This window comes from Scyliorhinus canicula, chromosome 6 (genome assembly GCF_902713615.1).
Source record: "Scyliorhinus canicula chromosome 6, sScyCan1.1, whole genome shotgun sequence".
NCBI lineage: Eukaryota > Metazoa > Chordata > Chondrichthyes > Carcharhiniformes > Scyliorhinidae > Scyliorhinus > Scyliorhinus canicula.
In genome coordinates, this window is record NC_052151.1 from 23,125,325 (window position 1) to 23,151,627 (window position 26,303).

At 46.1% G+C, this 26,303-nt stretch overlaps 1 protein-coding gene across 4 annotated transcripts in view; it reads left to right on the forward strand.

Annotated features, from left to right (window-relative positions):
- daam2 (dishevelled associated activator of morphogenesis 2) overlaps positions 1-26,303 on the forward strand; it is a 370,882-nt gene that overhangs the window by 331,821 nt on the left and 12,758 nt on the right. For all 4 annotated transcript variants that reach the window (XM_038799044.1, XM_038799047.1, XM_038799048.1 and 1 more), the window contains one exon: positions 24,467-24,637. In XM_038799044.1, the coding sequence (XP_038654972.1) occupies positions 24,467-24,637 (171 nt within the window). The remainder of the gene's footprint in view (positions 1-24,466; positions 24,638-26,303) is intronic.

The following is a 26,303-nucleotide window of genomic DNA, read 5'->3' on the forward strand; positions in this document are numbered from 1 at the left end:
TAGAGACACCAATGGTTGGGTAAATAGAATCATAGAATGGCCACAGCACAGAAGAAGGCCATTCATCCCGTCGTGTCCATGCTGGCTAGCTGAGAGAAATATGGGACAAAAGGAAGCGAGACGGGCCTGAACTAGTAAAGGCAAACCTTTGTTTACCAATTGGTCCTTTGTGTTTTGTCGAGGACTGCTGTCTTGCAAGTTTAATATAGACTAACTCGTCTATAGGTGATCGAGCTAATGAAAGATAATCTGAGTCGATGCATGATGATAGTCTCATTCATTATTTTGTTGATGTTGCCCTATTCACATTGGTTGGACAAAAGTTGGTGAAATCTCAGAGGTGTCTTTTACATTATAATAAATCACTTCATCACCCAAAGAGGTCTGTGAGGATTGCACAGTACAGTACATAAAAAGTCCCAGAGTGAAGGAATGGATCCTCTGCAAGGAAAACCTTCAGGCTTAATACTGTCTTGCAAAGAGCAATCTCTGTATAATAGATGACGTTATTCTTCAGCACTTGTGGCTCTGTTATGGTCTCTGGCTGTGAAATTGAAATGAAATGAAATGAAAATCGCTTATTGTCACAAGTAGGCTTCAAACAAAGTTACTGTGAAAAGCCCCTCGTCGCCACATTCCGTCGCCTGTTCGGGGAGGCTGGTACGGGAATCGAACCGTGCTGCTGGCCTGCCTTGATCTGCTTTAAAAGCCAGCTCTTTAGCCCTGTGCTAAACCTGCCCTCTTGTTGTGTTCGTTTTCTCTCTGTCACCCCAGTGTACAAGCTGGCTATTTTGACTTTCTCAAAACAAGTAATCTTGTGTTGTTGCTTGAGCCTGTGGACGTACCTACACTCGAGTGCAATCACCTGTCCCCAAAAGGCCAGCATGTGAGGAAAATCATATTTGCGGTGTTGTTTTTTCACACACTCCTTTCGCTTCCTTGTTTTTTTTCCCCCTTCTCTGTCCAATTATAACTCCTTGCTGAAGGTGTCTTGTTGTCAACTGACAGTTCCAGAGTTGCAAGGATACCTACGATGGGAAGTCTCACAGTGGAGACCAATCTCACCCTTGCACAACATCAACCTATTAGTGCTTTCGCTGGCAAGGGAGGTTGAGAGCATGGTTTGTGGTTTAGTGGTCAGGAGAAAGAAAGGATTTGTATTCATAGATAGTGTCTTTCTCAACCTCGAAATCCCAATGTTCTTTCCAGAAAATGTAATGCTTTTTTGAAATGTTGTCACTATTGCAATGCAGGAAATGTGGTGGCCATCTGTGTATAGCAAGGTCCTGCAAATAGCAATTAAATAGTAAGATAATGACTGTTTAATTGATGTATTTTACATTGGCCAGGACACTAGCGAGAACTCCCCTGCTCGAATTAAGGAAATTCGAGTTGTGTAAATATTACAATGAGATTGTATGACAGCATAAAGCCTGAAGAGTTTCCTTATAGAGAATCCATTCTTTCATTCTGGCACTTGCAATGTGTTTGTAATATGCACAGCATAATGGCTTTCTAATCCTCACAGACACCTTTGGTGATGAAGTGTTGGTGGTGTCTTTTAAGTGCACTTGCAAGGGCAAACAGAGTTTAAAGTCCTGTCTAAAAGCGCAGACAGCCAACAGTACAGCACCCCCGGCAGTGCAGCAACCCCAACATAGAAGAAAGAGTCATTGATTGTCCCAAGCTAGGGCCACTGAAGCCAATTGGAGCAGTCTCCCCAGCTCTTTCAACTTGAAGAAAAAAAGGCTTAAGCTATCACTTAAAATTAAAAAAAAAACTAGACTGCTTTGATTGACAGGCCATCTGATCTAGGTTAGAAAAAAACAAGAACGCCACATTTCCAGTAGAGCGTTTTGTAACATGTCTTGAGGAAATTTTAGTGTTGAGTCATTATGAATGTTTGGCTAGGTTTCATAAACTGCCAAAGCGCTTATCTCAGCAAAGGATTTTGAGCTCACAGTTTGATTGACAGTTTAAATATGCAGTTAAAGGATTAGCTGTCTTTGAATTGGGCACTGAAAATTATTTATTTGTCTTAATAACAGATTGAACATTTGAGGTTTAAAAGCTTTGAATGGGTTTTATGAATGGGAATGTTTTTTACGACCGTGTGTATGAGTGACACCTGTATTCAAGTTTTTTTTCAACTCCACATGTTTCCTTAGGTCTGCCCATGGTGGATGCTGGGTGAGAGGCTGTGGAAGTGGCATGGGAGTTGGAGAGGAGATGGGGGTATGAGGAGGTTGGGGGGGGGGGGGGGGCATGAGTCAGCATGGAGAGGCCATGGCAGGTGGGTGGAGAATGAAGAGCTTTGAGACCCGAGGGGTAGAGTGCCTAATAGCTTCTAAAACAACTGAAACTAAGTCCAAGAGAACAAGGCAATCCTTCTAACCCACCTCTGTGGCTGTCTATAATCTGCTGCCAGTGTTGCAAACCCTACTCTATCCCATCCTGACCAAACAAACCCTCACCCACAAAGAACAAAGAAAAGTACAGCACAGGAACAGGTCCTTCGGCCCTCCAAGCCTGCACCGACCATGCTGCCCATCTAAACTAAAATCTTCTACACTTCCGGGGTCCCTCTATTCCCATCCTATTCATGTATTTGTCAAGATGCCCCTTAAACGTCACTATTGTCCCTGCTTCCACCACCTCCTCCGGCAGCGAGATCCAGGCACCCACTACCCTCTGTGTAAAAAACTTGCCTCGTACATCTCCTCTAAAGCTTGCCCCTCGCATCTGAAACCTATGCCCCCTAGTAATTGACCCCTCTACTCTGGGAAAAGTCTCTGACTATCCACTTTGTCTATGCCCCTAATAATTTTGTAGACCTCTATCAGGGTCGCCCCTCAACCTCCGACATTCCAGTGAAAGAAAACCGAGTTTATTCAACCTCTCCTCATACCTAATACCCTCCATACCAGGCAACATCCTGGTAAATCTCTTCTGCACCCTCTCTAAAGCCTCCACATCCTTCTGGTAGTGCGGCAACCAGAATTGAACACTATACTCCAAGTGTGGCCTAACTGTATACAGCTGCAACATGACTTGCCAATTCTTAAACTCAAATGTTACACTTTATACACAACAAGGCCCTTAAAACATGGATCTGCTGAGTCAGGAACGTTCTTGACTCGCTCTTCCTGCCTCAGTATCGAAAATCCAGACCATGGTTCGGAAAGAAAAGGGAACAGTTTAACCCTCTGTATTGTTTCTGGGTGGATATTCAGGCTGGGAGTGTATATTTTTAGTTTATTGACAACTCAACAATACAGCAACGTGCAGAAACAGCATAGTCAAAGAAACATGACTGGTCAAAAGCAGGTACAAGGTACAAAAACCATCAGCGCACACACACACACACACACACACACACACACACAACCACCCCCTGTCCCCAATGGCAGCCCCACATCGACGGAAAGGTGCTCAACGAGCAGCACAGACCATCAGCAAAGGATCAATATAGGGCACAGTGTGAGAGAGAGATATCAAGGAAAGCCCCACCTTTCCCACGAAGGGGTCACAGTTCATTCCAAAACAACAGCTCCTTTAAACAGGCCACCAGCATACGGCCAGCCTACAAATCACTAGACTTATTTAATGTAATAACTTGCTGTGATGGGTACCCATAATCTTTCCATTGCTTGGTCAGGACCATAACTGATAAGTCTGCTGCTACCCTGTATGCTGGGCCTGTGTTTCATAAAATGCCAGGTCAGTACTTGCTGCTAGAATGATGAATTAGGTCAGTACACACTCACAGCACAGTGCACAATAATCAATTTTATAACAACCTTCAGCGCTGTGGGAGATAGAATCTGGGCAGCTTCAGTACATTAGCTCTGACAGTTAGTTTGCCTTAAACCCAGTGTGAGAAAAACCAGTGATCAGGAAAGTACAATTCAACTCCTCCAGTTTTGCTTTCCTGCACATCGCTGATTTTTTTTGTCGGCCTTGGTAACTGTGCCTTCAGCTGCCTGGGCCCTAGGCTGTCGAATTCCCTTCCTAAACCTCTATGTCTTTCTACCCCTTCCTCCTCATTTTCAACACTCCTTAAAATCAAAATCTTTTACCAAGTTTTTAGTCTCTTGCCTTAATATCTTGCGATGTGACTCTTTAAGATTTTGTCTGACAGCATTCCTGTAAAGCATCTTGCAATGGTTCAGTATATGTTAAAAGCGCCAAATGAATGCAAGATGTTCTTGTTACAAGATAGAGAATGTTTCTTTAGTTTATGGATGGTGAAAACTTGCACATAAGTTTGCTTTTGGCATTATTTATGAACAAGTAATTGTAACATTGGTGTCTCTGCAGTACTGGGGGTGGGATGAGTAGCTAGTTCAAAAGCTAGTACGAAGGCTGGTTCAATGTCTAGGTTAAAGAGTTAGTTCAAAGGCTAGCTCAATGGCTAGTTCAAAGAGCTAGTTCCAACTCTAGTTCAATGGCTAGTTCAAAGGGCTTGGTCAAAGGGCTAGTTCAATGGTGGGTTCAATGGCAAATTCAAAGAGTTAGTTCCGTGGTTAGTTAAAGGACTAGTTCAACAAGCTTGTTCAAAAAGCTAGTTCAATGACTCATTCAATGGATCAGCCAAAGAGCTGGTTCAATGGCCTGTTCAAAGGACTAATCATGGCTAGTTCAGAGACTAGGGCAATGGCTAGTTCAAAGGACTAGTTTAAAGATTTAGTTCAATATATAGATTGTTGGCTCGATGAATGGCTAGTTCAGTGACTATTTCAAAGATCTAGTTCAATGGCTAGTTCAATGGGCTGGATCAAAGACTAGTTCAATGGCTAGTTCAATGGGCTAGATCAAAGACTAGTTCAATGGCTAGTTCAATGGGCTAGATCAAAGACTAGTTCAATGGCTAGTTCAATGGGCTAGATCAAAGACTAGTTCAATGGCTAGTTCAATGGGCTAGATCAAAGACTAGTTCAATGGCTAGTTCAATGGGCTAGATCAAAGACTAGTTCAATGGCTAGTTCAATGGGCTGGATCAAAGACTAGTTCAATGGCTAGTTCAATGGGCTGGATCAAAGACTAGTTCAATGGCTAGTTCAATGGGCTGGATCAAAGACTAGTTCAATGGCTAGTTCAATGGGCTGGATCAAAGACTAGTTCAATGGCTAGTTCAATGGGCTAGATCAAAGACTAGTTCAATGGCTAGTTCAATGGGCTAGATCAAAGACTAGTTCAATGGCTAGTTCAATGGGCTAGATCAAAGACTAGTTCAATGGCTAGTTCAATGGGCTAGATCAAAGACTAGTTCAATGGCTAGTTCAATGGGCTAGATCAAAGACTAGTTCAATGGCTAGTTCAATGGGCTGGATCAAAGACTAGTTCAATGGCTAGTTCAATGGGCTAGATCAAAGACTAGTTCAATGGCTAGTTCAATGGGCTAGATCAAAGACTAGTTCAATGGCTAGTTCAATGGGCTGGATCAAAGACTAGTTCAATGGCTAGTTCAATGGGCTAGATCAAAGACTAGTTCAATGGCTAGTTCAATGGGCTAGATCAAAGACTAGTTCAATGGCTAGTTCAATGGGCTGGATCAAAGACTAGTTCAATGGCTAGTTCAATGGGCTGGATCAAAGACTAGTTCAATGGCTAGTTCAATGGGCTGGATCAAAGACTAGTTCAATGGCTAGTTCAATGGGCTAGATCAAAGACTAGTTCAATGGCTAGTTCAATGGGCTAGATCAAAGACTAGTTCAATGGCTAGTTCAATGGGCTAGATCAAAGACTAGTTCAATGGCTAGTTCAATGGGCTGGATCAAAGACTAGTTCAATGGCTAGTTCAATGGGCTAGATCAAAGACTAGTTCAATGGCTAGTTCAATGGGCTGGATCAAAGACTAGTTCAATGGCCGGTTCAATGGGCTGGATCAAAGACTAGTTCAATGGCTGGTTCAATGGGCTAGATCAAAGACTAGTTCAATGGCTAGTTCAATGGGCTAGATCAAAGACTAGTTCAATGGCTAGTTCAATGGGCTGGATCAAAGACTAGTTCAATGGCTAGTTCAATGGGCTAGATCAAAGACTAGTTCAATGGCCGGTTCAATGGGCTAGATCAAAGACTAGTTCAATGGCTGGTTCAATGAGCTATTTCAATGGCTGAGATTAATGGCTAGTTCAGAGACCAGTTCAAAGAAGTAATTCAAGGGCTAGTTCAAAGACTAGTTCAAAGACTAGTTCAAAGAGCTAATTCAATGGCTAGTTCAAGGAGCTGGTTCAATGGCTAGATGAATGGCTAGTTCAGAGACCAGTTCAAAGAGCTAATTCAAAGAGTTAGTTCAATGGCTAGATAAATGGTTAGTTCAGAGACCAGTTAAAAGAGCTAGTTCAATGACTAGTTGAAAGAGCTAGTTCAATGGCTAGTTCAAGGACTAGTTCCCGGTGCACAGCGATTAGCACTGTTGCTTCACAGCGCCTAGGTCCCAGGTTCAATTCCTGGCTTGGGTCATTGTGCGAGCCTGCACGTGTCTGCTTGTATTTCCTCCGGGTGCTTCGGTTTCCTCCCACAAGTCCCAAAAGACGTGATATTAGGTAATTTGGACATTCTGAATTCTCCCTCCATGTAAGCGAACAGGCATCAGAATGTGGCAACTAGGGGCTTTTCACAGTAACTTCATTGCTGTAAGCCTACTTGTGACAATAAAGATTATTATTATTAGGTGAAAGAGCCGGTTCAAAGACTAGTTCAAAGAGCACGTTCCATGGCTAGTTGAAAGAGCTAGTTCAATGGCTAATTCAAAGAGCCACTTCAAAGATTAGTTCAAAAAGCTAGTTCAATGGCTAGTTCAATAGCTAGTTCAAACAGCTAGTTCAAGGAGCTAGTTCCACGGGTAGTTCAAAGATAGTTCAAAGGATTCATTCAATGACTAGTTCAAAGAGCTAGTTCAATGGCTAGTTCAAAGAGCTAGTTCAATGGCTAATTCAAAGAGCCACTTCAAAGATTAGTTCAAAAAGCTAGATCAATGGCTAGTTCAATAGCTAGTTCAAATAGCTAGTTCAAGGAGCTAGTTCCACGGGTAGTTCAAAGATAGTTCAAAGGATTCATTCAATGACTAGTTCAAAGAGCTAGTTCAATGGCTAGTTCAAAGAGCTAGTTCAATGGCTAGTTCAAAGAGCTAGTTCAAAGAGCTAGTTCCATGGCATGTTCAAAAATCTAGTTCTATGGCGAGAAAAATGGCTAGTTCAATGTATAGTTCAATAGCTAATTCAATGGTTAGCTCAATGGCTAGTTCAAAGAGCTTATTTGAAGAGCCAGTTGAATGGTTAGTTCAATGTCTAGTTCAAAGTGTTAGTTCAAAGAGCTTGTTCAATAGCTAGTTGAAAGAGCTTGTTCAATGGCTTGTTCAAAGAGCCACTTCAAAGATTAATTCAAAAAGCTAGTTCAATGGCTAGTTCAATAGCTAGTTCCATGGGTAGTTCAAAGATAGTTCAAAGGATTCATTCAATGACTATTTGAAAGAGCTAGTTCAATGGATAGTTCAAAGATTAATTCAAAAAGCTGGTTCAATGGCTAGTTCAATAGCTAGTTCCATGGGTAGTTCAAAGATAGTTCAAAGGATTCATTCAATGACTATTTGAAAGATCTAGTTCAATGGATAGTTCAAAGATTAGTTCAAAGAGCTAGTTCCATGGCTAGTTCAAACATCTAGTTCAATGGCCAGAAAAATGGCTAGTTCAATGTATAGTTTAATAGCTAGTTCAATGGCTAGTTCAAAGAGCTAATTTAAAGAGCCAGTTGAATGGCTAGTTCAATGTCCAGTTCAAAGAGCTGGTTCAGTCACTAGTTAATAATAATTGCTTATTGTCACAAGTAGGCTTCAATGAAGTTACTGAAAAGCCTCTAGTCACCTTATTCCGGCACCTGTTCGGGAAGCCGGTACAGGTAAGGGCTAGTTCAATGACTAGTTCAAAGAGCTGGTTCAATGGCTAGTTCAGAGAGCTCGCTCAAAGGGCCACTTCAAATGGCCAGTTCAAAAGGCCAGTTCAAAAGGCCAGTTCAAAGGGCCACTTCAAAGGGCCAGTTCAAAGGGCCACTTCAAAGGGCCACTTCAAAGGGCTAGTTCAAAGGGCAAATTCAGCGGCTCATTCAAAGAGCTAGTTCAATAGTTACTTCAAAGAGCTAGTTCAGTGGCTCATTCAAAGAGCTAGTTCAATGCTTCGTTCAAAGAGCTAGTTCAATGTCTAATTCAAGAGCGAGTTCAATGGCTCATTGAAAGAGCTAGTTCAATGGTTAGTTCAAAGAGCTGGTTCAGTGGCTAGTTCAATGGCTAGTCCAAAGAGCTAGTCCAGAGGGCTAGTTCAATGGCTAGTTCTATATCTAGGTCAAATAGCTTGTTCAATGGCTAGTTCAATGTCTAGTCCAAAGAGTTAGTTCAAAGGCTACTTCAATGGCAAGTTCAAGGTGCTACTTCAATGGTTAGTTCAAGAGCTAGTTCGATGGCTCATTCAAAGCATGAGTTCAGAGCCAGTTCAATAGCTAGTTCAAAGGGCTGGTTTAAGGAGCTAGTTCATTGTCTAGTTAAAAGGGCTAGCTCATAGGGCTATTTCAAATTGCTAGTTCAATAGCTAGTTCAAAGAGCTAGTTTAAATGGGTAGTTTATAGGGTTAATTTAAAGGGCTAGTTTAAATGGCATAATTGGATAGGATTGGAAGGACCATCGGCTCGGAGACGGTGTTTTGGGTCCTAACCTGACATCCATGACTGTGGATTTTTCCGTGTGCCTTTCTCCCATCTGTTTCGATTGCCCCATGCTGATTGAGGAACTGTGGGCATCCTGCATTCTGCCTGGCACCTTGTCCATATCAATACCTTGTGTGGGATTCTGTGATCCTGAGGCTAAGTGTTGACGCCGTCAGAAATGCCGTCGTGTTTCTCGACGTCGTCAGCACGGCCTCAGGTTCAGCAATTCTGTCCCCTTCAGGGGGCCAGCACAGCACTGGAGCGGTTCATGCAGCAGTGGCACCGGCGCCAACTCACGCATGCTCAGTGGCTTCCTTCAACGCACCAGCCCCGATGTAACATGGCACAGGACTACAGGGGCCAGTGCGGAAGAAAGGAGGCCGCCAGCCAGAGAGGCCGGCCCGCTGATTGGTGGGGCCCGATCGCGGGCCAGGCCGCATCGGAGGACCCCCGGGGTTCGGATCCCCCCTCGCCTCCCGCAGGCTGCCTCCCGACCTTTCCATGCCAAGTTCCCGCCGGCTGAGAGCAGGGACGGGATTCTCTCAGCCCAGGGCCGGGCTGGAGAATCCCTGCAGCTGATGTGAATCGCACCACGGCGCCCCGTGCTGGCACACGATTCTCCATAGAGCGGAGGATCAGTGCCATTGGCGCCAGCGTGGTTGGAGCGCTGCTGGTCGGCGGCCAGCCCACTGATTCTCAGCCATCGTAAAAACGCCGAGTCCCACCCGCGCTGTCCACACCTGCTCTCAGCCAGTAGGAACTCGGTGTGGAAGAGTCGGGGTGGCGGCCTGTGGGGCAGCCTCTCTGGCTGGCTGTCTCTTTTCATCCGCGCCGGCCCCTGTAGTCCTGCGTATGTTGCGTCGGGGCCGGCACGTTGAAGGAAGCCACACGGCATGCGCGCGTTGGTGTCGGTACCGGTGCCACTGCGCATGTGCGAATCCCGCGGCGCCCAGTTCACGCCGGGATCAGCAGCTGGAGCGGAATGAACCGCTCCAGTGCCGTGCTAGCCCCCTGTAGGGGCCAGAATTGCTGATCCTGAGGCCATGTTGACGCCGATGAGAAACGCAACGGCATTTCCGACGGCGTCAACACTTAGCCTCAGGATCACAGAATCCCGCCCCAGGTATTGACGGCGCAAGCGGGACTCGGCGTTTTTACGACGGCCGCTTGGCTCATCCCGGGCTGAGAATCAGCAGGCCAGCTGCGTAGAGCGCCCCCGACTGGTGCCAATGGCACGGAGTATCGCGTGCCAAAGTCAGGGTGGCGTGGCACGATTCGCGCTGGTCGCAGGGATTCTCTGGCCCGGCCCCGGGCTGAGAGAATCCCGCCCCTTATTCATCATATTGTTAAAGTCCAATGGCAATCACTTTATGAAATGGCAATTACATTGCAAAGGTAATTGCATTGTTAAATAGGTATTATTTCATCTATAAATGGAGATGGGGTAATCACCACTGATGTATATATTAGGTGATTTGTGGTAAGGCCTGTACTACAGGTACGGGGGTAGTTCCCTGCCTGCTGGCTCCACTCAGTAGGCGGAGTATAAATAGGTGCGCTTCCTGTACAGCAGCAATTTCGCCAGGGTACAGCTACTCCACGCCAACCCACAGTACGCCTACATAGCGTACCCCGACGGCCACCAAGATACTGTGTCCCTCAGGGACCTGGCACAAGCAGGTTCCACACACACACACACCTCCGGCCCGTCGCCACCCTCCCCTTCCCTGGCGCACCCAGCCGCAACCCCCGCCCCCAGGACAACCCGTCCTCCCCACTGCCCACGCCCGAGGATGACGAGGATTTCGGCACACTCCTGGAGTCACCGAGGACCAGATCGATACCGGTATCGCCGCCACCACTGCGGCGCTCCCAACGGCAGATCAAGGCTCCGGACCGACTGAACCTGTAACTTGATCGGGACTCTTGAAACATCATCCTTCTGTATAATTCTCCTCCACCCCGCTGGACTCAATTTTTTTCTCTCTCTATTTTAAAACATGTGCTTGTTTGTAGCTCTCTACCACCCCCATCTCAATTTTAACAGGGGGTGAATGTGGTAGTCACCACCGATGTATATATTAGGTGATTTGTGGTAAAGCCCTGTACTACAGGTACAGGGCAGTTCCTTGCCTGTTGGCTCTACCCAGTAGGCGGAGTATAAATATGTCCTTGTACAGAAGCCATTTCACCAGCTGCTGTAGGAGGCGACACATCTTAGTGTATTAAAGCCTCGATTATCATAGATTATCATAGAATTTACAGTGCAGAAGGAGGCCTTTCGGCCCATCGAGTCTGCACCGGCTCTTGGAAAGAGCACTCGACCCAAGGTCAACACCTCCACCCTATCCCCATAACCCAGTAACCCCACCCAACACTAAGGGCAATTTTGGACACTAAGGGCAATTTATCATGGCCAATCCACCTAACCTGCACATCTTTGGACTGTGGGAGGAAACCGGAGCACCCGGAGGAAACCCACGCACACACAGGGAGGATGTGCAGACTCTGCACAGACAGTGACCCAAGCCGGAATTGAACCTGGGACCCTGAAGCTGTGAAGCAATTGTGCTATCCACAATGCTACCGTGCTGCCCGTTTCCCCGGGGGTTATAGGTGGTCTTCCTGCTCGAGGCGTTGCCCTTGTTGAGCAGGAACTGGCGCGGCTCATCGCTCATGTCGATTGCATTCAACTTTCGTCTTTGTGTAATTGATCGTGCATCAGTAGACAACTGGAATACTTTGGGGAGAATGAACTGACAGAGTCTGTTACTTTACTGTCGTGGAAATAAACCTGTTATGAGGTACAGGCTAGCTTCAGATTTATTCTTTTTCAACATATAATTAATGGAACTAACATCCCACAGCAGCCATTCTTCAGTGTTGAACCTTACACTGTAATTATTTCATTAAAAAAACATTCTTCTGGAGTCCTGGGTGTCACTGGCGAGGCTGACATCAATTGCCCATTCCCTAGTTGCCCCTGTGTATGATATACTAGGCACCCTCAGAGGACTGCTTATAACAGACATCACAGCTGATTATGAGCTCTGTCCTTAGTCTACCGTTGTGCTTTGTGGTGGGAGTCACCAATTGTGCCTCATGTGAGCGAATCCTGGTTAATTCTCCATCTCGCTCTCTAATCTAGGGTGATGAGACTGGGTAAAGCAGCCCAGCTACTGCTCCAGCTTAGACCAACAAACTCGGGCCCAACTCGGGAACCAAATTTGGCACCTGTATTTTTCTATAGGATGGGGCCACATCATGGAGAAGCAGTCATCTATTAAACCGTTAGGAAAACTAATGTTGTGTTGAGGACTAAAGGGGAGGTGTTTAAGATGATTAAAGGATTTGATAAGGAGGTAAAGAGCAACTATTTTCTCTGTTAAGCGAGGCACAACGTCAAAACCAGGGCTAGACCATTCAGGAGTGCAAACAGGGGGCACTTTCTTACACAAAAGATATTGGAAATCCTGAAGTCTCTCTCTCGGCAAAAGACTTGAGACTGGAGTCATTTGAAAAATGTCTAAACTGGGGCCGATAGATTTTTGTTAGGTATGAGTAGTGAGCAAGACGGCGCTAAGTTGGTTAAATGCTGGTGCAGTCTCAAGGCGCTGAATGGTTTCCTCCTTTTCCTATACAAATGATCTCAACGCAAGAGGTCACCCAAACGCACCACCCCTCCAGCGCCAATTTGGGGGAGTGCTTGATGTGCGGTTTGCATGGGCACTAAAAGCTAGTTGGAACTCTTCCTGTGCGAGACAATGGGGGCTTTCATCCGATCCGTCTGGTCCATGCTGAAACCCCGTTCTCAGAGGTAAAAGGTCAAAATGACATCACATGTGCGGAGCTATATATAAATCAGCTATAAAACCAGCACAGTTCCCACACCAGACTGCTTTATAAATAGAAAGCTTGTGTTATTTTTTTTTTTAAGTCATCTGTTGAGGTACAGTCAAGTATTTCAGTCCTTGGTTGCCTAGATGTAGAATGTGAAAATTGCTGAACCGTTATTGAAGTAGTTTCATGGCTGAAAGGAATTCCACCGGGTCAGGCTCAATGCACAGATCGATGGAGTGATGACCTCAGCTAATGGTAACCAGATTGTGCTGGTGCTGCCAGAAATAAATCAGCAAGCAAATGTGGGCCTGAAGGTGAAGCCGCAGTATTGGAGGCTGAGAAGCCTTTCAGATAAGATTTGGGTTGTTGCTGCGGTACAGGGCGATATTAAGTGTTGAAATCCATGCTGAAATCGAGCCGGTACTTGCTACCGAGTGGGAGACAAGACCGAAGGAAGGAAAATAAAACATTTTCCTTTTCACATCTGTGTTTCCCTAGATTCAGGGCAGCACAGTGGCGCAGTGGGTTAGCCCTGCAGCCTCACGGCGCCGAGGTCCCAGGTTCGGTCCCGGCTCTGGGTCACTGTCCGTGTGGAGTTTGCACATTCTCCCCATGTTTCCGTGGGTTTCGCCCCCACAGCCCAAAGATGTGCAGGCTAGGTGGATTGGCCACTCTAAATTGCCCCTTAATTGGAAAAAATGAACTGGGTATTCTAAATTTATAAAAACAAGATGTTTCCCTAGATTCAGAAAGAATGTTCCCGATGGTGGGTGTGTCCAGAACCAAAGGTCATAGTTTGAGGATAAGGGTTAAACCGAGAAATTCCTTCACCCAAAAGTGTGGCGAATCTGTGGAATACGCTACCAGAGAACGCAGTTGAGGGTGAAACGATGTGTAATTTCAAGAAGAATTAGGTATAGCTCTTGGGGCTAAAGGTATCAAGGGATATGGGGTGGCGGGTGGGTGGGGGGGGGGGGGGGGGTTGGGGAAGGCAGGATCAGGGTATTGAACTTGATGATCAGCCATGATCATAATGAATGAGCAGGCTCGAAGGGCTGAATGGCTTCCGCCTGATTTTATTTTCTATGTTTCTCAGCACTTCAACATCAACTTTTATAGTGTCATCACTGTGGCATTTACTTTCCTCGAGATGTTTTACTATATCAGAGCAGCACGGTGACACAGTGGTTAGCACTACTGCCTCACAGCTCCACAGACCTGGGTTCAATTCCGGCCTTGGGTGACTGTGTGTGGAGTTTGCATTTATCTCCCCTTGTCTGCGTGGGTTTCCTCTCCCACAGTCCAAAGATGTGCAGGTTAGGTGGATTGGCCATGCTAAACTTCCCCTTAAGAATCCAAAAGGTTAGGTCAGATTACTGAATACTGGGTTACAGGGATGGACGTGGGCCTAGGTAGGGTGCTCTTTCGGAGAATCGCTGCAGACGCAATGGGCCGAATGACCTCCTTCTGCACTGTAGGGATGCTGTGATTCCATTCTGTGATCAAAGGCAAATCGGTTTTAGTCGTTCGTGTCTAGTCAAAAAAAAAAATCTAAAAATGGTTGAATTGAGCTTGAAGAGGTTGAATTGCTAAAAGGAAATCATCGCACACACAATGCCGAGAGAGCTAGAACACTCACATACACAAAAATCACAGAGACAATCCAAAGGAATCAGAGGATGGCTGAGGGATAAATTCTGCCTCAGGCAAAGAGAGACAGCTTCTCTCTTTTCTTCGAATAGTGCCATAAGGTCTTTTACCCTATTTTGAGAGAGATCACGTAACCAAGTAAACTGAATCAAACAAACTGAGGGACACATTAAAGGGGACAGCCCCTTACTGCCTTAAGCAAAAACAAATCACAAATGAAACAGTGATAAAGCCAGCGGAGTCCAACGAGCTTCTTAAAAGTCCTTTAATTCAGCAACAACATCATACAGGGCCCGGTTACCTTTCACCAGGTCCTCATTCCGTTTTTAGGTGGCTCTACAGCTGCCTGCCTTTTATGCTAGTGCTGGGTTAACTCAGTCCAATTGAGCACGGGGAACAATCATCCCCAGCTGGATGAGTCCTGTGCAGGTTATTACAGAAACTTAAAACATCAAAATGAAACGTGATTAAGAGGGTTGATAATGCACCCTAGTCCCTGCAATAATCATAATAATCTTCATTTCTTTATTAGTGTCACTAGTAGGCTTATATTAACACTGCAATGTACACGTAAGGAGAATGTCCAATTTACCTAACATGCATGTCTTCAAGACTTGTGGGAGGAAACTGCAGCACCCGGAGGAAACCCAGGCAGACACGGGGAGAACGTGCAGACTCCGAACAGACAGTGATCAAGTGGCCATTTGAACCTGGGACCCTGGCACTGTGAAGCAACAGTGCTAACCACTCTGCTACCGTATTTTACACCCAACTGACTTCAATCTAATATCTCATGCAAAATCTTTGACAGCGCAGCATTCTCTCAGTACAGCTCTGAAATCTTTTTTTCTTAAATTCTGTGCTTAGTGGTTTGGAGATAAGGAAGTATGTGCAAAAGTGTTAACCAAATGTGCACAGCCCGAGTCTCGTCCGACAGGTGGTACCTTCGACAATGTATCCCTCATTGAGTACTGCAGTGTGATTCCAGATGCTGTGCCTGAATCCTGAAGTGGGGCTTGATCCCAGAACTTTATCACTCAGAGACAAGTGTGCAACCTGTGGTGGTATGAATGGGAGCACTGCCATTGGTGCAGAGCATTGGTTTCCCATTGGCTCTGGCTGGTCATGTGCTTCGCGTCTGATTGGCTGCTCACCAATTGGTCGAGAGGCAAGTAGACCCCGCCTCCGAGGCGGGGTATAAGTACCCAGAGTTCCCGGCGGTCGGCCTTTCTCTGTAGTCGACCACCGGGCTAACAACTAGCTGATTAAAGCCACAGTTTGGATCTTCATCGTGTCTCGCGTCCAATTGATGGTACATCACAACCATAAAACAAACTGACACTTAACTTCATCATTTAAAGAAACCGCATGGTTTATTGAGCAGAGCCAATTCCAATGATGACCTGCATTAAGATGCTGCCTCAGGAGTTGATGAAGTCAGTGGCTTTTCTCGCAAGAGGGTGCAGATTCTGCGCCTCTGCCTGCCACATTTTGGCACCCTTCCCCATGTTTGATCTTAACCACCTCTCTAAAGGTAGGCAGGCACCATGGAGAAATATCAGATGCTCTCCTAAGGGAGTGTGGGAACAATCAGCTTCTGGGAGACTACCTTTTCAAAAGAACAAAGTACAGAACAGGAACAGGCCCTTCGGCCCTCCAAGCCTGTGCCGACCATGCTACCCGTCTAAGCTAAAATCTTCTACACTTCCGGGGTCCGTATCCCTCTATTCCCATTCTATTCATGCATCCTCCAAGATGCTTTTGCTTTTGCAATTCCCAAGTGTCGCAGCAACATTAGACGTGGCCTGGGAACAGGTTTCCTTTGTATTCCTGTCATGGCAGCAGAAAGCCCAAGGATAGAGATACCAATCAGGAGCACAATGCCATTCCCACGAGAAGCAGTGGGGACAAGATCAGGAACTCAGCCACAAGTGAATCGTACCCTTCGGAAGCTTTGTGCTTTGGATTTTTAGCATTATTCATCATAAGAAGCGATGGTTTTATACAATGTTCACTCGTTAAAGACTGATGCACAATTGAGTGAGTTTGGTCGCTGGTAAAGATGCAACAACTCAGGGCGGGTCCTTGGGGGTTTGCATAGTGGTTTGGGCGAGGGGGTGGAAAGGTAGGGCAAAGCAGGAAGCTGTCTGGGTAGATAAGAGTGGAACCTGGTGAGAGCAATCCCTTCCAGCTGGAAGAGAGAGGGGATATGTTGAGGAGGCTGGTGCGGTCGACTGTCAGAAACTACAGATAAAAAGAACGAGGAGATAGTTTATCAACATCACAGTCAGCCACTTTGGTTGGGCCTGTTTCAGTGGGTAGGGACAGAAACCTGATAGAAAAGCTGCAAACAAAGAGTTGTGCAAATTTGCATGCAGTTGAGGGGGCGACACCTTGTTCAAGGACATGAGTGAGAAAAAATAGCTTGGGGATCGAGCAATCATGTGCAACATAAGGAATAAGAGCAGGAGATTATTCTTTTATGGGATGTGGGTATTGCTGACACACCCAGCATTTATTGCCCGTCCTAATTGCACTTGAACTGAGTCGCTCAATAGGCCATTGCAGAGGAATGTTAAGGGTCAACCATATTTCTGTGAATCTAGAGTCACATGTCGGCCAGGCTAGGTAAGGACGGCAGATTTCCTTCCTGAAAGGACATTAGTGAAGCAGGTGTTTTTTTCAATACCATTTTCATGTTCACCATTACTGAGACTAGCTTCATATTCCAGATTCATTAACAGGATTCAAATCCCACCAGTTGCCGTGGTGGGATTTGAACCTAAGTCTCCAAAGCATTAGCCTGGGCTTCTGGATTGCTAGTCCAGTAACATTCCCAGCGCATCGCCATCTCCCCTCAAGCACCACGAGCCTGCTCCACCATTCGATCCGATTTTGGCTGACCATCTGCCTCAACTCATTTTACTCAGCCGCTCCCCGTATCCCGTCATTCCCTGAGAGATCAAGAATCTGTTTATTGCAGGCTTAAAAATACTCAACAACGGAACATTCATAACCCTCAGCGGTAGAGAATTGCAAAGATTCACGACCCTTTGAGTGAAGAAATTTCTCCTCATCTCAGTCCTAAATGATTGATCCCTTCTCCTGAGGCTTTGCCCCCATTATCTAGGTTCCCCAGCCAGGGGAAACAACATCCCAGTGTCTGTTCTGTCAAGCCCTTTCTGAGCCTCAAGGAAAGAGAGGTCAAGAGGGTGGCAGTATTGAAGGGGTGCGCCGGCTGAAAGGGAAGGATATAGTACTTGAAGAAAGGGAGTCAACCTACAATGTCAACTAGCATGGGAGTCGGGAAGCGTAGCTGACCCGGTCAGCAGACTAGTGGGAACATGGGCGAGATCAGGTATTGAATGTCCTGCCCAGTAAGCTCAGCATGAGAAACTGAAGCAAGATGTGGTTCAGGCTCTATGTTCTAATTAGCAATGAAGCACTGGAGCTTGCCTCCTTCCACTTTTAGTCTTTGATAATCTGTCACTTGCTATTGCTGAGATGAGCGAAAGTGGTGGTGGTAATGGCGGCGGGGGGGGTGTGAGGCAGGAGATGTTTGCGGTACAGAGCGAGGGGGGGCGGTGGGTGCAGTGGTGATGATTATTACATCAGGTCATAATTTCCTAACCACCAAAAGGCCTCTGAAGCGAGGCCAGTTGGCTGCCTATGGTGTTTTTCCCATTTGTTGAAAGGAATTCTTGATGTAGTGTGACGGAAATTCCACATGAGAGTGACTTGTTAATAACCGCTCAGTCTGTTTTGCTGCTGTGGTAGAAATTATCTGGAAAGCAGCAGAGAATCTGAACTGAGGGATTTTCCTCCACTGCCTTTAGCATACAGGAAACCCAACAACATGGTCGCTGGGGTGAAAACATAAAGTCGCCATACACCCAGGCGGCCAAAGGCTGCTGGGGGGGGGGGGGGGGGGGGGGGGACTGGTGGTGATTTAACCTGAGGATCACCACATCTCAGGTGAGGGGACAAGGTTTGAGGAGGCGGGGCCTTCATGAATAATCTCGGCCGGTACGGGAATTGAACCCGCGCTGCTGGCATTGTTCCACATCAATGAACCGGCTGTCCAGCCAACAGATCTAAACCAGGGTAAAGGTGCAGCCAGCGATCCCAGCGCACAAAGCAGCCAAGCTTACACTCCCATCGTGGAAAGTACTCCTCGCCTCACCCCCTCCGCCAGCCACCCATCGGGGTTTCAGCTCAGATTTTGCTACACCCAAAATCTGCTTTGTGCAAGCGGGCAGCATTTCAAAATGCATTTATTTTTTAAACCGTTTTAAACATTTCTCCTTCATATTGTTAAAAGTGCAAAATTAGTCAAAATAAGTTTATCAGGAGAGTGACTGCTCTTTCGAACGGTTGGCCAAGGGCACCCGAACAAAATGGTGGCCAATGAGAATCAGGGGAAATCTCTCCATTGGTTGAGGTCACACATGGCGTAAAAGATGATTGTTGGCGGTCAAACGTCTCAGGAGTTCCTCAGTGTAGCGTCTAAGGCCCAACCGTCTTCCGCTGCTGCAGCAATGACCTTCCCTCCATCACAAGGTCAGAATTGAGATGCTCGCTGATGATTTTCTCAAGTTGAGGGCCATTCACTACTCCTCAGATACTGAAGCAGTCCGTGTCCACATACAGCAAGACCTGGACAACACTCAGGCTTGGGCTGATGAGGGACAAGTAACGTTCATGCCACACAAGTGCCAGGCAATGACTATCCCCAATAAGAGAGAATCCAGCCATTTCCCTTGACATTCAGTGGTATTACCGATACCCACACTATCATCATCCTTAACCAGAAACTGAACTGGACCAGCTATATAAATATTGTGGCTACAAGAGCAGGTCAGAGACTGAGAATTCTGCAGAGAGTAAGCCACCTCCTGTCTGCCACCTGCAGGGCACATATCAGGAGTGCGATGGCATACTTTCATAGAACATAGAACAGTACAGCACAGCACAGAACAGGCCCTTCGGCCCTCGATGTTGTGCCGAGCAATGATCACCCTACTCAAACCCACGTATCCACCCTATACCCGTAACCCAACAACCCCTCCCTTAACCTTACTTTTTAGGACACAATGGGCAATTTAGCATGGCCAATCCACCTAGCCCGCACATCTTTGGACTGTGGGAGGAAACTGGAGCACCCGGAGGAAACCCACGCACACATGGGGAGGACGTGCAGACTCCGCACAGACAGTGACCCAGCCGGGAATCGAACCTGGGACCCTGGAGCTGTGAAGCATTTGTGCTAACCACCATGCTACCGTGCTGCCCAAATGCTTTCCACTTGCCTGGATGAGTGCACTTCCAAAAATACTCGACAAACTCAGCATCAATCAGGGCAAAGCAGCCCACGCGATTGGCATCCCATCCATTCCCTCCATCAGGATGCGCACAATGATAGGAGTGTGTATTAGATACTGTACGAGATGCAAAGCAGCAACTCGCCAAGGCTCCTTCAACAGCACCATAAGACCATAAGACCATACGACATAGGAGTGGAAGTAAGGCCATTCGGCCCATCGAGTCCACTCCGCCATTCAATCATGGCTGATGGGCATTTCAACTCCACCTACCAGCATTCTCCCCGTAGCCCTTAATTCCTCGTGACATCAAGAATTTATCTATCTCTGCCTTAAAGCCATTTAGCGTCCCGGCCTCCACTGAACCGTCCAAACTCATGACCAGTACCATCGAAAAAGACAATGGCCGCAGACATGGGTGCACCACCCCTTGGAGCTTCCCCTCCAAGTCACTCACCATCCTGGCTAGAAAATATATCATTGTTCCTTCACTGTTGCTGGGTCAAAATCCTGAAACACCCTTCCCAACATCACTGTGGGTGTACCTACACCTAGAGACTGCAACAGTTTAATAACATAATCTTCTCCCTGTAACCCTGCACATTCTTCCATTTCAGAATGTAATGAGACATGAGTACGGCCTCAGCCGGGACCTTGGAGTCATGTCACATTACATTCACCCCCCACCCCATCCCCCCACCATCGGCCTGGGCTTGCGAAATCCTACCAACTGTCCTGGTTTAAGACAATTCACACCTCTTTAAACTGTGATTAATCCTCTCTCCAGTCGCACATCTGGACCTGTAAAAACTTAATTACCTGCAAAGCCTCGCATTCAAAGTATCGTCTTGCATCATTGACTTTGTCTATGTATGTGCTTGTGGAACCCACCTCTTCACTCACCTGGTGAAGGAACTGCGCTCCGAAATCTAGTGATTCAAAACAAACCTGTTGGACTTTAACCTGGTGTTGTAAGACTTCTTACTGTGCTCACCCCAGTCCAACGCCGGCATTTCCAGATCTTGATTGGACATGATTTGTTGATTTGTATTGAGGGTGAGAATGGTAAATACAGGCAGAGGTGATTAAATTGAGGGTAAGAATGGTAACTACAGGTTGAGATGATTGAATTGTGGGTCAGAAGGGTAAATACAGGTTGAGATGATTGAATTGAGGATGAGAAGGGTAAATACAGGTTGAGATGATTAAATTGTGGGTTAGAAGGGTAAATACAGGCAGAGATGATTGAATTGAGAGTTAGAAGGATAGATACAGTCAGAGATGATTGAATTGAGGATGAGAAGGGTAAATACAGGCAGAGATTATTGAATTGTGGGTTAGAAGGGTAAATACAGGCAGATATAATTAAATTGAGAGTTACAAGGGTAAATACAGACAGAAATCATTGACTTGAGGGTTAGAAGAGTAAATGCAGGCGGAGATCACTGAATCGAGGGTTAGAAGGATAAATACAGGCAGAGATGATTGAATTGTGGGTTAGAAGGTAAACACAGGCAGAGATGATTGAATTGTAGGTTAGAAGGGTAAATACAGTTAGAGATCATTGACTTGAGAGTTAGAAGGGTAAATGCAGGCAGAGATCATTGAATTGAGGGTTAGAAGGGTAAATACAGGTTGAGATGATTGAATTATGGGTTAGAATGGTAAATACAGGCAGAGATGACTGAATTGTGAGTTAGAAGGGTAAATACAGGCAGAGATCATTGAGTTGAGGGTTATAAGGGTAAATACAGGTTGAGATGATTGAATTGTGGGTGAGAATGGTCAATACAGGCAGAGATGATTGAATTGTGGGTTAGAATGGTAAATACAGGCAGAGATGATTGAATTGTGGGTGAGAATGGTAAATACAGGCAGAGATGATTGAATTGTGGGTTAGAATGCTAAATACAGGCAGAGATGATTGAATTGTGGGTGAGAATGGTAAATACAGGCAGAGATGATTGAATTATGGATTAGAATGCTAAATACAGGCAGAGATGATTGAATTGTGGGTTAGAATGGTAAATACAGGCAGAGATCATTGAATTGGGGGTTAGAAGGGTAAATACAGGCAGAGATGATTGAATTGTGGGTGAGAAGGGTAAATACAGGCAGAGATGATTGAATTGTGGGTTAGAATGCTAAATACAGGCAGAGATGATTGAATTGTGGGTTAGAAGGGTAAATACAGGCAGAGATCATTGAATTAAGGGTTAGAAGGGTAAATACAGGCAGAGGTGATTGAATTGTGGGTGAGAATGGTAAATACAGGCAGAGATGATTGAATTGTGGGTTAGAATGGTAAATACAGGCAGAGATGATTGAATTGTGGGTTAGAATGGTAAATACAGGCAGAGATGATTGAATTATGGGTTAGAATGGTAAATACAGGCAGAGATGACTGAATTGTGGGTTAGAAGGGTAAATACAGGCAGAGATCATTGAGTTGCGGGTTAGAAGGGTAAATACAGGTTGAGATGATTGAATTGTGGGTGTGAATGGTAAATACAGGCAGAGATGATTGAATTGTGGGTTAGAAGGTACAGGCAGAGATGATTGAATTGTGGGTGAGAATGGTAAATACAGGCAGAGATGATTGAATTGAGGGTTAGAATGGTAAATATATGAAGAAATGAGACTGTAAGAAAGATAATGATATTCTCCAAAGCATGCAAAGCTCCATATCCTATTGGTATCAAGCACAAAGAGAATTTTTCTCTTGCGTGCAGGGAACAGGGGTTGTTTAATGCAGATATGGACATGATCGCATATTTTCAGTTTGTCTATAATCTGCGAAAGAATATGCATTTCTATAGCACCTTATCCTGATTTAATGACAGGTTAAAGATCTTCATATCCAATGAATTGCCCTTTGACATGTAGGCATTGTTATGCAGGCAGGCATTTCAACTGATTGCTGATAGTAAGATCCCACAAACAGTACATGATCAGTTAATATATTTTAGGTGATGTTGGTGAGTGACGAATGCTGACTGAGGCATCAGATGTGCGAAGGCAGAGGCGTAATGATATTGTCACGGCTCTTGGGTAATGCTCAAGGGAACGGGTTTGAATCCTGCCACGAAAGGGTGGCATAGCGGTTAGCACTGCTGCCTCACAGCGTCAGAGACCCGGGTTTAATTCCGGCCTCGGGTGACTGTGTGGAGTTTGCACTTTCTCAGAGGCAAGGTGGCTACTCACGCAGCAAGGTGAACGGTCTCTCGGGTAGGAGGGACTGGAGAGAAGTTGGGGGGGTGGGGCGGTGTGTGCAAAACATTTGAAAAGAAATCGGCATGAATTTGCTCAGCAAATGGTTCGGTACATGTGGAACAGTATGGGAGAGCTGCTTGATAAATCTTCAACGTCTAGCACGAGGTTTGACACTGAAGAAAATATCATTGTTGTAATGCTTTTAAAGGAAAGGACTTCAAATGTTTGAGAGGATGTAAAATGAAGGATTATTTCCACTGGCTCATTAATCTGCATCATAAATCTGGGACTAGTGGTCGAAAAAGAAAGAGAGAGTTTGAACTTTAAACGTCTATTCATATGAAAAAGGGTTATTACAGTGTGGATTGCATTACCTCAAGTGTTTATTGAAGTAGTGTCGATCACAAAGGTTTGACAGACACAAAGAGAAGAAATATTACAGGACGTAAGGAAATGAAGATGGAGTAGGGAACTCCAGTTTTGAATGAGAAGTGGTATTGCCGACTGGGGAGGTTGTGGCGGTGGAATTTTAGTTTACCTGACCTGTCAAGTGCAGAGGTGGGGACTGGTTAAAGCACAGGCAACCCAGTAATCAGCCTACCTGCCCCCTGGGGGTCGGCCTTACTGACAAGCTTGGCTCCAATCAGGTATGGAACAGCCTGGAAGAGACTTCAGGGCCAGCTCCGGGTGGCAAAGAGAGGCTTTGGGGGCCGGTGAATGGTTGGGGTGGTGAGAGCGGAGGCTTGTGAGGGGCAAGATTGGTGGGGAGGGTCAGACAATTGGCATGGGTGGTCGGAGGTTTGACGGGGGGATCAGAGGCTGGGGGAGATTGGGGCGAGATTAAGAAAGTTGGGAAGACTTCGACTGTGGGGATTTTTCCAGGCCAGCAGATAAATGGAAGAGCAGCCACCTTCTGGTCTAGCAGTCCCTCACCTTGGTTTAGCGAGCAGGTTTCCTGATGCATGGGAAACCCAGCCGGCCAGAGCTAGGGGAGGCAGTGGTGTGCTGATCTTGTCACTGGCCTAGTAATCCAGAAACACAGGTAATGCATTGTGTTCGAATCCTCCACGTTAGAGGGTGAAATCTCAATTCAGGAATAATTTTGAATTAAAAGTCTAAATGATGACCATAAAACCATTGTTGATTGTTGTAAAAACTCATTTGTTTCACTAATGCCCTTTAGAGAGGGAAATCTGACATCCTTACCTGACGCTTCATCCTGTTTCTATTAAAACTAGGAAAAGCGGGTTAGAGTCAGGAGTCAATGGGGTTAAAACAGGTTCCCTCTGCGTGGAGATTTGTGTGCGTGTTTTGTTGTGGTCTTGATAGTTAAGGAGTTGAACTGATATCGTTTAACCTCGAACCACACAGTTCGCCATCAGGGCAGTGTCTTATTGCAGTGTGCGGCCATCCCCTACATCCTGCAATTGATACCTAGGTTTTTTGCCACCTTGACTGTACTCATTCGACCTCCACAAAACTCTCCGCTCTCTCTCGTCCCCCTGTTTCTGTAACAACCTCCTTAAAATTCAGGCCTTGGAACAGGCTTTTAATCACACCTCCTAATAGCCCCTTATTTGGTTTGGCATCCATTTGTTTTGTCTGGTTTTGCCTCTGTAAAGCTTCAAGGGGTGGAATATAAAGGCAGGTTGCTGGAGCGGCTGGATAACTTGGCTTCCATTTGTTTGAAAGCAAATTGCAAACTTCCACTTAAAGCCCTGTGTTCTGCCCCTTTCCTTTGATAGTACTCCAAGATGCTGAGGCACTTCAGCGAAGACGAAACAAAGATGCAGCCAGATGAGTTCTTTGGCATATTCGACGCATTCCTGCAGTCGTTTACTGAAGCGAAACAAGACCTCGAGAACATGAGGAGGAAAAAAGAGGAAGAGGAACGAAGGGCTCGCATGGAAATCATGGTAAGGGAGGCATCGCGTGAGAGTTCTGGGGCGGGGTGGGGGGGGGGGGGGGGGGGGGGTGCGTCGGCATAACTTCGATCCGCTAAAAGGTGCAGACAGCCTTCACGGGAAGAGGTGTGAGGGAAACCTTCTGTTCTTTGTCATATTACCTAAACTGCAGGGCCCGATTTCAAGCCAAGGTGGTGCAGCAGTCCATTCCACGGCGTGCCTCTAACACTCGTGCGCACCCCCAGTGAAACTTAGAGGAGGTTTTGCACACCCGAGCTACGTGGAAGTCAGCAGTTTGCACGCAAACCTTTGGCTTCGGCTCAGGCCGTGTGGATCACTCGGTCTGCTTTATTTCTATGACAGCAAGTATACATCCAGAGTAACAGATACCGGTTAAGAAAACCTTAGTTCAGTAGAACTCCAGGGGCACATCTGGTTGTTTGCAGAGCATATGCAAGTACATGTGGAGGGCGAGAGGAAGATTGCAGTCCATATGAAATTAAGAAGGAATAGAGGGATATTAAAAACCTTTGCACAAAAACATGGAAATAACAATCTGAAGCCCGCTCTACATTCATGATATCTTTGCCACTCGACAGGACCTAACATTCCCCAACCATAAAAACACACACAAAGAGACATACAGAGACACAGAAACACACACAAACATACACACACACACAAACATATGCACACACATATTGAAAACAGCCCAGGAGATCCTAAGATCTTTGACATAATAGAACAGTACAGCACAGAACAGGCCCTTTGGCCCTCGATGTTGTGCCGAGCAATGATCACCCTACTTAAACCCACGTAACCCGTAACCCAACAATCCCCCCATTAACCTTACACTACGGGCAATTTAGCATGGCCAATCCACCTAACCCGCACATCTTTGGACTGTGGGAGGAAACCGGAGCACCCGGAGGAAACCCACGCACACACGGGGAGGACGTGCAGACTCCACACAGACAGTGACCCAGCCGGGAATCGAACCTGGGACCCTGGAGCTGTGAAGCATTGATGCTAACCACCATGCTACCGTGAGGCCCCAAATGAAGCATGAAATTGCGTAACCCCATCTCGCAGGCACTGAGAGAGCCAGCATCCACAAGACCATAAGACATAGGAGCAGAATTAGGCCTCTCGGCCCATTGAGTCTGCTCCTCCATTCAATCATGGCTGATATTTTTCTCATCCCCATTTTCCAGCCTTCTCCCCATAACCCCTGATCCCCTTTTTCATCAAGAACGTATCTACCTCTGTTTTAAAGACACTCAGTGATTTGGCCTCCACAGCCTCCTGCGGCAAAGCGTTCCACAGATTCACCACCCTCTGGCTGAAGAAAGTCCACCTCATCTCTGATTTAAAAGATCGTCCCTTTAGTTTGAGATGGTGGAAACATCCTCTCCCCATCCACTCTATCCAGGCCATGCAGTATCCTGTAGGTTTCAATAAGATCCCCTCTCATCCTTCTGAACTCCAACGAGTACAGACCCAGAGTCCTCACCCGTTCCTCATACGACAAGCTCTTCATTCCAGGGATCATTCTTGTGAATCTCCTCTGGACCCTTTCCAAGGCCAGCACATCCTTCCTTAGATATGGGGCCCACAACTGCTCACAATACACCCAATGAGGTCTGACCAGAGCCTTATACAACCTCAGAAGTACATC